The 14,581-nt window shown below is 41.7% G+C and overlaps 1 protein-coding gene across 1 annotated transcript in view; it reads left to right on the top strand.

Moving 5' to 3' along the window:
- The window catches only part of SLC6A3 (solute carrier family 6 member 3), a 98,502-nt gene that overhangs the window by 64,333 nt on the left and 19,588 nt on the right, over positions 1-14,581 (top strand). Inside the window, exons 10-14 of the mRNA XM_075826769.1 lie at positions 1,617-1,745; positions 2,720-2,819; positions 6,520-6,620; positions 10,293-10,460; positions 14,238-14,309. Of these exons, the coding sequence (XP_075682884.1) occupies positions 1,617-1,745; positions 2,720-2,819; positions 6,520-6,620; positions 10,293-10,460; positions 14,238-14,309 (570 nt within the window). The remainder of the gene's footprint in view (positions 1-1,616; positions 1,746-2,719; positions 2,820-6,519; positions 6,621-10,292; positions 10,461-14,237; positions 14,310-14,581) is intronic.

The raw sequence follows: 14,581 nt of genomic DNA, 5'->3' as shown, positions 1-14,581 counted from the left end.
ATGAATGACCTAAAATACATTGGGGAATAGAAGGGCCTGTATCAATGTAATAGCGCTATACACACAATAAAGCAGATCCTTCAATTGTGGTGATGCTGGTGAAAGCAATTTATGCATAGAACAGGGACTTCCAGCCTCTGTCTTGTGGGATAATAAATAACCTATATAACCTATTGGCATTACTAATTTTTTATAAAAATAATATAAAAAATTAAAAATATAAAAAAATGTGGAGACATAAACATTTTAAGTTTCCTTAATAAAAGTGTAAGTTTTATGTTACATTGATATTTATTATGGCACACAGTGATGTCACAGTATGTAAATAATGTGCACAGTGATGTCACAGAACAGGGATAGTAAACATCATCATAATACAAGGATAATGCACACATCCATACAACAGTACGTGGATAATAAAATTTCCTTTTGGAGGGAAAGTCCCTATTTTGACTCTGTCCTTTTTTACCTCATAGATTTGTATTAATTAATTTACTATATTAATCCAAACAGTTTCTGTTTAATTGCTACATGCATACTACACCCCAAGATAGTGACAGATCCTCTTTAATGATTTGCTGCAATTTGGACCATGTCTATATTTTGATGATTTTTGTGATGTGTAAACATTCAAGCATAGAAATATGCATGATAAAATCGACCTAGCGAGATAAGGGGTAATTAATAGTGATGTCAAAGTACAGGGGTAATAAACAGTGATGTCACAGTACAAAGAGTAAGCACTGACACACAGGGCAGATCCGGCGGACATCCCATACCAGTGAGATCTACAATCAGCGACAGTGACAAAGGCCGTGGGTCGGCCGAAACGTGCTATCGAGTCGCTTACTACCACAACACCATTTTGTTGCAATAAAACTTAAATATAGTTTGCATCTTGACCTCTTTTGTACTTTTGTGTGTGCTGGGGTTATATTTCTTTATATTGTGGGATCCTCGTCCCTACCCTACTAGCACCACACCAACAATTTGAGGAGTGCATCCCAATATTTATTCCTGATTACAAAGAATAAGCACAGGTAATTCCTGATTTGTGGCCCTAGGGTCCAAATGCAGCTGCAACTTCTGCACTCCCTATAGTTACGCCCCTGCTGCTCAGACTGAACAATGTGCCTATAGAAACAAAGTAAAGATTATCTCAGGCTTCCCCAATAATTCTGCTTGTACACATTTACATGCTGATATACATTCCCCTATTTTTACAAAATGTACATATTTTTGATTATGGTTTCTCTCAAGTTTCTTCTTGCATTGCAGCTACAGCATGACTCAACACACAGAGCGACTTTGAAGTAGTCTTGTGTGTGCCCACATGATTCTGTAGGAAAAATGTACTTCTCAATATAGCAACTTGACTACCATTACTATGCAATGACTGCCAACCATTGCAAGTGATTTTTCTAATGAAAAAAAAAAAAAAAGAAACCACGGAAACCTTATTTGGGTACACGATCCATCCTGTGACCTAGCAACAATAAAAAAAAATCCCATTCTTTATCTAACCCAATTATAGTAATAAATGTAAAATTATATAATGGCTGCAAAATTTCTGAACATTGATTATTAATAACCTCAATTTTTCTTTCATATTACAGATGGGAGGAATGGAATCAGTAATAACAGGACTCATTGATGAATTCAAATTCCTACGTAGACATCGAGAGCTCTTTACACTTTTTGTCGTCCTGTGCACATTCTTCATATCCCTCTCCTGTGTAACCAATGTATGTTATTTTTATTTCAAGAGAGTATTAGCTTGCAGACTTATCAGCAGAAAACGTCAAACTACCACCATCTATCTCCCTTTCAAATCATAGTGCATTGGTGTAGGCCCTGCAACTATGGGCCCACATAGGCTGCACTATTTAATGGGATCGTCATGTTTGAAGAATGTTTGAACATCTTACATTGCAGGAATTGTCATCTTATATGAGCTTGTTAGAAACTTAAAGCTGTGGTAGGAGTACTCATGTATTAATGGGAAGGAAGAGAGAGAGAGGCATGGCATTCTGGTGGAATCATTGGTCACAAATGTTGTACAGTATCAGTAAATAACTCGACAAAACATGGTTTTGTAATGTTAGGGTTTCTTTTTTCCAGCAACGAGGTAAATCTATTATCACCCACTTTGTAGGTGGGACACTCATCTATCTGACATTTATGACATATCCTGTGGATATGTCATAAATGTCTCTGATGGGTAAACCCCTTTAAACTGGGGATGAGCTGCAAAATCAGACAGAGTCCATAGACAATAGTGATGCTGTTTTTGGATAAAAATTCTGGACGAATATGTTATCGTTTTTGTTAAATCCATCCAATGTTTAGATTAATTAAAGGTTTTGCTGTGTTTTTATCGCAAACAATCATGAAACTTGTATGTGGCCTCAAAACTGAGAGCGATTTGACAAGAAACAGTAAAGAAAAAGGTTGATCCATAGTAACACAAGTGGCTTTCACTTTGTAATCTGGACTACCTAATTGACAGTTACTGATTAGCTACTGTGGGCAACATCTCTGTTTTTCTCTTCTCATTTTGTCATGAATGACCTAAAATTATCAGCACTCCAATGAGCAATGCGCTTTAATGAAGACGTGTTCAAAAATGTTGCTACAGGAAACACAAAGCAGATATATGAAGATATATAACCTAGATTTCTCTAAGATACATTAACAGTCTTGTTCTCTTTTATTTTAGGGTGGAATATATGTTTTCACGCTGCTTGATCATTTTGCAGCAGGTACCTCAATTTTATTTGGAGTACTAATTGAAGCAATTGGAATTGCGTGGTTTTATGGTAAGAACTGATTGCATGTGTTTATTCATACAATGCACAATGATTTACATTAGTTCACTGAACGTGTGTAAGGGTTTTTTTTTTGTTTTGTTTTTTATCGACCACAATTCAGTGCCAATCAATTTACTAGAAATATATATTATAGGGGTTGAAGCTCTGTTTCATATAAATTTTTTTGTTGTGGGTTATCTTCGTCTGGTACACGGAAAAAAGATGCTGGGTGACAATAACTTATTGCCACTATTATAGTAAAGGGCATATATGGAAATGAGAAGACCCTATATTTCACACATTTGGCCTTACATGCAAAGACAGGGTTTATTTGTTCTAATTCTTCCCATTAACTTTACATAGTTATATAGGTAGTATGGTTAAAGACATATGTTCCTTAGGTTCAACCAAGGGATGGAAGAGCATGGGGGTGAAGTGAAGGGGTATGAAAAAACGTTAGAACTTTATTTTACCCCCATTGATCCAGAGAAACTTAAGAAATTCATATAGAATTAACCAATCTGCCGTAAAAGAAAAAAAAATCCCTACTGATACCAAGTGGTGATCAGACTGGATCAACCCTTGAAACAAGAATTTTATTAATTTACAAAAGCGTTGATATTATTTTATTTTAAGAAATCATCGAAAAACTTTTTTAAAGCCATCTACTGTTCCTACTGTGACCAGTTATTGAGTTAGGTTATACCAAGATTCACAGTTGTTAAAGGGGTTATTCGTGGACCAAAAATTGCTTGGGATTTATTTTGTTATGTGGAAAGAAGTCACTTACTGATGTACTTTCATTTTTATTTCTGTATTCAATTGTGCAGTTTATACCCGGTGAATTGGTGCCGGAAGTCCTGTAGTTATCCTAACATTCATGATGCAACGACACAGCCCCACGTTTCTGAGGCCTTGCTTCCTGTGTTGCTCGTATCGGTGTTATCAAGCGTACAACCTCAAGGGGCTGGCACATTGCCTATCGTTGGAGTCTCTGAGCAGAGCATCAGCTGATGCACTTCCTGGGCACTCCAGCACTGCTCCAGACGTCACTGTCCATATATGGACAGTGACTTCAGGGGTTTTCTATCACTGGAGTCCCTGAGCAGAGCATCAGCTGATGCTCTGCTCGGGGACTCCAGCGATAGGGAACTCCTGACGTCAATGTCCATATACGAATGTAAGGAGAAAGAGGCAGCACTCCAAGGTTAAAAAAATAGAAAGTTTATTCACCCATCAGTGAAAAAGGTGCAACGTTTCAGCTGCTCAATGCAGCCTTTGTCAGGCTTGACAAAGACTGCATTGAGCAGCTGAAACGTTGCACCTTTTTCACTGATGGGTGAATAAACTTTCTATTTTTTGAACCTTGGAGTGCTGCCTCTTTCTCCTTACATTTGTATACCATTGGGGATTTACAAGTCGGATCCCTGGAGGCTTGCACCCTTATGCCCTAGAGGTTTTTGTTCTACTGTGCTGCCCATACACCTTCTCTTGGACTGTCCATATATGGACAGTGGCGTCGGGAGCAGTGCTGGAGTGCCCAGGCAGAGCAACAGCTGATGCTCTACTCGGGGACTCAAGCGATAGGAAACTCCTGACGTCAGTGTCAACATATGGACAGTGATGTCGGGAGGAGTGCTAGAGTCCCCAGCAGAGCATCAGCTGATGCTCTGCTCGGGGATTCAAGCAATAGGCAATGTGCCAGCCCCTTGCAGTCTTGCGCTTCATAACACGCCGACACGATCTTTTCACATAAAAATATAAATCTCAAGCAATTTTTGGTCCCCGGATAATGCCTTTAATGTAAAGAAAGATTGTCACCTCTGGAGACTGAGCTTTTGTTTCTCCAGACGGAGGGAGTGGGGATTCTACTGTACATGTAACAGCTTTTCATCATATTTTTGGTACGGGCCATTTATATTCTTATGCAAGTTAATCATGTTCCCCCTAGACGTCTCATTTCAAGACTATATAAATGTAATTTTTTTAACCTTTCCTCATGTTTAATCTTTCCTCCATGCCCATTATTCGTTCTACCTTCTGTGTACTGGCCAGAATTGAACTGCATATTTTAGATGTGGCCTTGCCTTGTAAGGCCCCATGCACACGTCCATAGTATTTATCCGCAATTACAGACCCGTAATTGCGGATAAAATACTGACATTCATTTCTATTGGAAAGTAGAGAGACTGCAGCACACGTAGTTACCAAAGTATCAAAAAAGGTGTCTTTTATTTCACCATAATAAATAGCAACGTTTCGACCCAATTGTGGGTCTTTCTCATGCCTGGCTTGAACCTCATGAACCTGAACATTAGCATGAACATAAACATGAACATGAACGTGAACCTCATTTGCCGAGTGGATGCCCAAACACTCAACATGTTCAAGTCAGCTTGAAATTTATCAACATCTTCCTTAGAATGAAGTATATTACATAGCTTGGTGTCATCTTTAAAAATATAAACAGTGCTATTAATCCCATCCTCTATATCATTAATAAATAAGTTGAATAATAGTGGTCCCAGCACTGAACCCCTGAGTTACACCACTTATAACCGGGGACCATTCAGAGTGGGAATCACTGACCACAACTCTCTGGATATGGTCCTTCAGCTAATTTTCAATCCAGTTGCAACATATACTTTCTAAACCTATAGACCTTACTATAACCAATTAGGAGTCTATTAAGCACAGTATCAAACACCTTTGCAAAGTCTAAAAACACTATATCCACAGTGCCCCTCTGTCCGGGCTTCTACTCACCTCTTAATAAACAAATCAGATTGGTTTCACAACTTCGTAAAACCGTGCTTATTTTCTGTCACACTGTTATATACTTCCTTAAGAGCCACTTAAACACTTTTTCCACAATGGATGGTAAGCTTACTGGTCGATAAATTACTTGGGAAATACATAGAGACGTTTTTTAGTTTTGGCACCACATTTGCCTTGCGCCAGTCCCTCGGCACTATACCATTTACTAGAAAATCTCTAAATATTATAAACAGGGGTACACGAATAACCGAACTGAGTTCTTTAACCAGTTCTGGACCGTGCATAGACTATAAACATTTGGGCAGTCCGCACTTAACTCAGCAAGGACGTTCCAGAATGCCCTGCAGAGTTAACCTGTTTGCTGCTTCTCGGCGGCATTTAGCTCTGTGATAAAGCTGTCTCTAGACAGCTGTATCATGGAGCTTCATCCGGAGACAAACTAATGTGGTCTGCAGATGCACTTACAGTACTATGCATACTGGCCATCTTCTTTGAGAAGACCACCCCCCTAGAAGAACACTTTCAATGCACTTTTGGGTAGTCGTCTCAAAAAGGTTTCACTGTATATACTTAAATAATTTTGGGGGATTTGTTTGGCTTTTTTTGGTAACCTGCCTTTCATTTTTAATTTTAACCTACTTTATTCCATTTTTAAAGATTTTATTAAGCTCTTTGTAGTTTTTAAGGCTAAAATACTTGGAGAAGAAAAAGGCAGTTTGACCATTGAGCCTGTTACCCTCTCAATTTCTTGCTAACACTTTAGCACCTGTTAGGAAAGTGATATGGAAATGCAAACAGCAGTTTCTATATGTTTATTTTATATCATGTTTGTTACCTAGATTTTTGCTGGTTGCACTGGTCTTCTTTTAACTTTATTGCAGCGTTTTTGTATGGATTAATAATATTGCATTTATGTATGTATTTTCATCAGGAGTTAGCCGGTTCAGTGATGACATACAGGAAATGATTGGAAAGAGACCAGGATTGTACTGGAGACTTTGCTGGAAGTTTGTCAGCCCTTGTTTTCTCCTGGTAAATATTTGAGATATACCTATCTGTAGTCACAGTATCTCTCTCTCTATCCTTTCAATTGTAATGAAAACCACATCTCTCACTAGATTTTCACTTGTCTTGTATAGTTTAAATTAACTCACGTGATCTGATTGGACTGCACTGACCTTCTTGCTGAAGAATTTCCTCCAGCTGTGTGCTGTCGGCTTCATTTTACAGCAGTCTGTAGTCAGCTAATAGTCTTTCGAACTACTGATTGACCTAAAATTAGATGTCTACACAATAACAAAAGTCACAATTGGCACCACAGTCTTCATATTCATGTGAAACAAAGTTCAGTGTTCAGGGATGCTGGTGAATGGTGGTAGGGGTACCTAGATAAAGCAGCACATGTGACGCGAAACAGCCATTGTGTCAACATTGAGATAGGAGGAGCCCTTCTATTTTTGCTGTATATGATGTGACATTTGCAATAAATATGCAAGTTATATACTTAAAATGAGTTGTGTTTGTATTTGGAGGATGGGAACAACGTCTCTAAAATGTAAAACATTTTCTGCAAGGAGGTCAATGCTACCAGATTGCTCCACTAACTACACTTTAAATCTAAAGCTAAACTCTCTTTATGTGCCTTGGTAAGGTAGAATTTATCAGATGATCCAATTATATCATAGGGAATAGCACTGTATTCTATCCCGGCACGTGGGGCATAGTTTGCTGGCACACTTCCCTCTCCCGATGTCCAGCGCCGTTGTGTGCATGGTGGTGCTGAACACAGGTAGAGAGAGCAGAACTTCATTATGTGCTTGACAGAAGAGAGAGAAGTTCTTCATTGTGTTTGTCGCTGCTGAACACTTGGCAAGCACACAATGCAGCACTGCTCTTTCTCCTGGTGTTCAGCATTGTCAAGAGCATAATGAAGCGCTGCTCTCTCCTGGTGATCAATGGCGCTAATGGAGTTTAGTAACCGCTCTGTAAAAGACAAAGTTAGCAAAAATTGGCAGCACTCTCTCCTATGTGCACCCCCCAGCCCTGGTGTTCAGTAGTGGCGTTCTCTCCTATGTGCACCCCCCTAAGATGAGGTTCAGTAGCCGCTCTCTCTCCTGTGTGCCACGCCCCCAAGCTGTTATTCAATAGCCGCAGCTCTCCTGTGTGCAGTTCCCCTTAGCTGGTGTTTAGTAGCTGCTGTTTCTCCTATGTGAAGAACCCCCCAGCTGGTGTTCAGTAGCCCTGGTCTCTCCTATGTGCAGAACCCCCCCAATTGGTGTTCAGTAGCCTCGTATGTACCACAGATGGATCATCTTTTCAAAGAAATTCAGGGACAAGGGTTACACTGAAATGTAAATTTAATTAAGTGATTTTGTAAAGGATCTGCCAGGCACAGCTTCTGTGTCAACGCCCATAGGTAATCAGTCTGCACCTGCTTCTATGTCTCTGAGACTGACTCCATCTTCCACCACTCAGGATGGCAGGCTTAGGAGTGGGAGAGCCTATCACAGCCTGGCCAGACGGAGCTAGCTCCCGCCCTCTGTCTATTTATACCTGTCTTTCCTGTTCCTCCTTGCTTGTGATTCTTCTCGTTTGGTTTCCTGGCCCTGCTGCAGCTTCTGAACTATTTGACCCTGCTTCATTCTGACCCTGGCTTACTGACTACTCTCCTGCTCTGCGTTTGGTACCTCGTACACTCCTGGTTTGACTCGGCTCGTTCACCACTCTTGTTGCTCATGGTGTTGCCGTGGGCAACTGCCCCATTTCCCTTAGCTTCTGTGTACCCTTGTCTGGTTGTCTGTCGTGCACTTACTGAGCGTAGGGACCGTCGCCCAGTTGTGTCCCGTCGCCTAGGGCGGGTCGTTGCAAGTAGGCAGGGACTGAGTGGCGGGTAGATTAGGGCTCACTTGTCTGTTTCCCTACCCCCATCATTACAGATTTGTTGGTTTACGTCACATATGTGGTAACAGTTTGTCTTATATGACTTTTATGTTTTCATGGCACACTGATTACTTAATTTTTTTATTTTTATCGGCACGCCATACAAAAAAGGTTGCCTGCTCTTGTTCTATTTTATTAAAAGGGATATCTCACTAGACATCGATAATATATCACTAGGATCAGAATTCTTATCATCATTGTCACTATATTCTCACAGCATTCGGAGCCCCCACTAATCGTAAATTGATGGCAAAGCCTAGCGATATGCCATGTATGTCTTTAGTAAGAAATTCCTTTTAAACTATGAGTTACCATTTCTACTGAGCCAAATTATAATTTTATTTTTAATTTTAGTGTTACTTTGTACTATCATTGAGTTAGCAAATTGTAATCTGCATGTCACATCCAACGGGATTGTGGATCCACTGGGCTACTCCACCAGCACGGAGTAGCTGCTGGCCAGTCAGGTGTTAGGCAGGCACAGGTAGATGATACCTTGATGGCAGCTGGAAACAGGCAGATAGCAGATGATGGAAGCAGGCTGGTGCCGGATTACTGGAAGCAGGCTGGTGCCGGATTACTGGAAGCAGGCTGGTTGCCGGATTACTTGAAGCAGGCTGGTGCCTTATTACTGGAAGCAGGCTGGTGCCGGATTACTTGAAGCAGGCTGGTGCCTTATTACTGGAAGCAGGCTGGTTGCCGGATTACTTGAAGCAGGCTGGTGCCTTATTACTGGAAGCAGGCTGGTGCCGGATTACTGGAAGCAGGCTGGTGCCTTATTACTGGAAGCAGGCTGGTGCCGGATTACTGGAAGCAGGCTGGTTGCCGGATTACTTGAAGCAGGCTGGTGCCTTATTACTGGAAGCAGGCTGGTGCCGGATTACTGGAAGCAGGCTTGTGCCGGATTACTGGAAGCAGGTTGGTGCCGGATTGCTGGAAGCAGGCCCAGGATACAGGACACAAGATACTGACTGGTCACAGGCACAGGATACAGACTGGCCACGGACACAGGACAAAGGATGCAGGATACTGAATAGTCACTGACACAGGATACGGAACCTTCACAGGATATCACTAGCTTAGTACAACATTGCTTAGGCACTGGGATACAGGGCAGAATTCCTTTAATAGTCTACGGTATGCAGGGATAGGCTGGGGACACTTTTACTGGTGCATGCACTGGTCCTTGCAGAGGACAGAGCACACACATGCACCCTACGGGCAGATCATGCTCTGCCTCACACAGTTGAGAGCCTGCCTCACCCGGAGGAGGCTGTCTCGTGTTTCATTTCTTATACATCCTACTTTCTGTACTCTATTAATAGGTTTTTGAATAGGTGTTCTTATAAAATCATGCCATCTTTTATTAACACTCATTTTTATAATTATACTTAGAAATTTCTCTGTTTTGTTCTTCCAATACATAATGGTTTTCTGAACACATCATTACCTAGATGATTATTTAGTCATCCAAGTAACAACTGCATCTAGTTACTTGTATAAAAAATGTACAAGCAGATATTCACATATAATACAAGCAGATCTATCTATCTATCTATCTATCTATCTATCTATCTATCTATCTATCTATCTATCTATCTATCTATCTATCTATCTATCTATCTATCTATCTATCTATCTATCTATCTATCTATCTATCTATCTCTTTCATCTGTCCCCCGCATATTTGTCTTTTTTTTATAAATATCTATATTTCAGTTTATCGCTTAACAATAAGAATGTGCTTTTTCCTTTCTTCCCCAGTTTGTGGTCGTTGTTAGCATTATAACCTATAGTTCTCCAAAATATGGAAACTACATATTCCCGGAATGGGCAAATGTGATTGGCTGGTTGCTTGCTTCTTCCTCCATGGCAATGGTACCTATTTATGCTATATATAAATTTTGTACCCTTCCTGGATCCTTTCGAGAAGTAAGTTATATATTTTGTGTGTGTATATTTATTTCTTATATATATATGATGGTACTGTTCAAATGCCTTAGGGACATGTAAAAAGAAAAAAGTAAAACGAAGATGATTTAAAAAATAATGACTAGGTACTGTGTATAGCAATAACAACAAAAACCAGAACAGCCTTTGCGTTTAAAAGTGTTTATATATATATATATATATATATATATATAGTGCCCCCTATGGAGCCTCCTGATGATGCTGCCCCCCATAGAGCCCCATGTAGCTAGTTCTCCTCATAGAGCCCCTGAAGATAGTGCCCCACATAAAACCCCTGTAGATAGTGGCCCCATTGATCCCCCTGTAGATAGTAGCCCCTATAGATAGTGCCACACATACAGCCCCCTGTAGATAGTGCCCCACATATTGCCCCCCTGTAGATAACGCCTGAAATTTAGACCCCCTGTAGATAGTGCCCTACATATAGCCCCACTGTAGTTAGTGTCCCACATATAGGCCCCCTGTAGATAGTGCCCAACATATAGCCCCCCTGTAAATCGTGCCCTACATATAGCCCCCTGTAGATAGTGCCCCACAAATAGCCCCCCCTGTAGATAGTGCCCCACATATAGTCCGGCCCTGTAGCTAGCGCCCCACATATAGCCCGCCCTGTAGATTGTGCCCCCCCTGTAGATAATGCAACTCACACTTATAAGAGAAAAAAACAACTTTACATACTCACCTGATCCCCTTCCTGCACTGTCCTCTTGCAATGCAGGCCTGCTCTCGTCTGAGTGGGTCTGCAGGAGCTGAACAACGCAAGCGGCGCAATGAAGTCATCGCGCCACTTGCGTCTATAAAAGGCGCTGAGAGGCAGGGCAAGTCTTTCAATCAGTCTGCCAATCAGCGCCTTTCAACGACGCATGCGGCATGATGACATCATCACACCGCTTGCGCCGTTGAAAGGCGTGATTGGGTGGGTGCCTTGCCCTGCACCATTCAACGACTCAGTCGGCACGATGACATCATCGCGCCACTTACGTCATTGAAAGGCACTGAATATCAGGCCACGGAACATGCCCTGCCATTCAGCACTTATTCATGTAATTGTATCTGCATCCTATAGAAGCAGATACAATTATAGTGCAGGAGGGGGTGGTGGCGGCTCGTTGAAGTGGAGCCGCGGCCCCATTAGAGAGGCAGCAGTAAGGTGCAGCCCAGCTTCCATCTGTTTCTGTCATCACTGCGTCGCTTGCCTTCAACTTTGTCCAATTTTTTTTTATTTGTAAATTAATTATTTAAGGCTTTACAATAACAGGAAGTACAAAAGAGTAGGGTTTGCCCGCACACAACGGAATTGCTGCACGGTCCGCAGCAGGAATTGACATGCTGCGGTTCAAAAATTATGCACCGTAGATCAATTTCGGCTCTCAATTTTTTTACGAAGCGTGTGGATGAGGTTTGTTAAATCTCATCCATTATGCTGCTACTGTATTCTGGTGTGTTTTTCCCATCCGCAATACCGGACGGATAATAATGCAGCAATTGCGGTGCGTGTGGCTGAGCCCTAAGAAAGAAAAAGGGGATGATTCGGTACATCGTAACAAGACATATAAGGTTTCTGCTTTTGAGGAACTATGTCGGTTGATATACCACAACTTTGGTGATTTCTTTGTTCTTCTTGGAAAGCACACCTTAAAAACATATCTCTGCTGCACAATTGCTGCTTGGATAACCTCCTGTTGTAGAATAACTAAGCACTGTGGTAATCTCTCCATCTACACATATATATGTTACTGTCACATTGATATTACTAATGCTGGCTTGGTATTAAAGGAAGGGTGTCGCGAACATTTTTTTTTTTATATCAATTTGCTTTTAGTGTTTTATTAAAAACATTTTTATTTATTTGTGTGTTTGTGTTTTTCTCTAACTTTTTCTTCACTATGGGGGCTGCCATTTTTTTTTCATCTCTGTATGTGTCGATTAACGACACATACAGAGATGGCATACGGCACATACATCCCCATAGAGAATGCGAACGGGAGACGTTCGCATTCACTATGGTGTACGCCGTCTGTGTGGGAACGGCGCATGCGCCGCTCCCACACAGTCCAAATGGAAGGTCTTCGGCCGAGCGACATCCGGCGCCATTTTCTTGTGGACCGGAAGCCGCGGCCGGACAGTAAGATGACTACTTCCGGTCGCGGCTTCCGGACATGTGTTCAGAAGCGAGCGGACGGAGTGGACGGACTGGAGGGAGCGGCGGCGGCAGGAGCAGGTAAGTTATGTATGTGTATGTTTGTGTATGTTCGTGTTTTCGTGTGTGATTAACACTGTATGTAAGCCTACTACACTGTGTATTCGCTCAAAAAATGGCGACACACAGTGTAGGAGGTTTGAACATTCAATCCCCTCCTTTCTCCTGGCACTAGCCAGGATAAAGGAGGGGGGATTGTTTGAGGACGCTAAAGCGAGTGTGTCTTCTCAAATTTTGAAGCATAAAGCAATGTGGTTGCTTTACCACATGCCAATGCTGCAATTTTGGGAATTGCTCCCTCTAGTGACCAGCACAGGGAAATGTTATAAATTAGAATCTAATTTATAATATTTCCTGACTCGTGAAAAAAAATAAAAAAATTAGAACAATGTCTAATCATGTATAAACTAAGTGTTTAACTAAAAAAAAACTAAAAATATTTCTACCGACATATTCCCTTTAAAGAACATAAAAGGTGTTAGATACAGTCCTAGAAGACATTGTCACGGACACAGGGTATGTGGACCCACTAGGCCGCTCCGCCGTAGCGGGGAGGCAGCTGACCAGGTCACAGTCTATGCGAAAGTCAATGGCAGAAAGTAATGCTTGGGTACCTGAAATAGTCCGGACGGTGGCTGTGGCTACAGCACGGATGGAGGCTGGTGCGGCAGGTGGCGCCAGACGTGGCGGGCAGTATGCGATGAAGCAGAAGACACTGGACGTGGCAGACGACACGACTCCAACGCTGGTAGGCACAGGAACTGGAACAATACGGATTACAGGAACGGGTAACAGGGCACGGGTAACAACTGGAACGGGAAACACTAAGGGACTATTTGCGAGACAGACTGGGATAGACTAATAATGCTCAGGCAAGGATTGGAAGGCCATTTGCGCGCGCTGGCCCTTTAAGGCCGGGCGCGAACGTGTGCGCGCACCCTACGGGACACAGCCGAATGGAGCGGAAGTAAGCGCTGGCGTCTCCAAGGAGGGAGACGGGGATCAGCGCTCACGAATCCTTGGCTGCGGGCGTTGGGAGGTGAGTAAACTTGACGGCCCGCGGCCATGGACGCTACAGACATTAGAGTCAGACACAAGTTTTCAGTGGAATCGGGGCACTTGCCATTCGCAGCAAAATTATTTGCATCAAATCGAATCGGATGGCTGAATCGATTTAATCGACCCAAAATGAATTTTGGAAAACAAAAAAATTTTGCTATAACAAATAAAATATATATCTAAATCAATTACAAAATAAGTCTACAGTGCTTAAGACTTGTGTACAGTGCTATCGGGGCACTTGCCATTCGCAGCAAAATTATTTGCATCAAATCGAATCGGATGGCTGAATCGATTTAATAGACCCAAAATGAATTTTGGAAAACAAAAAAATTTTGGTTACACAAATAAAATATATATCTAAATCAATTACAAAATAAGTCTACAGTACTTAAGACTTTTGCACAGTGCCTATATGTAAGTATTTTTTGTACGTATTATATAATGTAAAGTAAAATGTGTATTTTTTTGTATTTCAGAAAATTGCTTACGCTATAACTCCTGAAAAAGAATATGATCTAATAGAAAGCGGAGAAGTGCGTCAGTTTACTGTAAGTCATTTCCAATTTTTATTAATCCCTTCCCGATATTTGTCGTATGGATATGTCATGGAAAGCCAGTGCTTCCCGCATTCTGCCGTATCCATGCGACAATTTGTGGACAACGGCTCAGAAGCCGAGTCAGTGCCACCATCCTTGGGTGTCGGCTGCATGTTATAGCTGACACCCTGGGGTAATGGCGAGGACCGAACTTTGCTCCGATCCCTGCCATTAACCCCTTAAATGTAGTTGTCAAAAGCGATCGTTGCATTTAAGGTGTTTGT

Source organism: Rhinoderma darwinii, chromosome 5, assembly GCF_050947455.1.
Source record: "Rhinoderma darwinii isolate aRhiDar2 chromosome 5, aRhiDar2.hap1, whole genome shotgun sequence".
Taxonomy (NCBI): Eukaryota; Metazoa; Chordata; class Amphibia; order Anura; family Rhinodermatidae; genus Rhinoderma; species Rhinoderma darwinii.
Note: the sequence above shows the minus strand (reverse complement) of the source record. Positions and strands in the feature narration are given on the sequence as shown.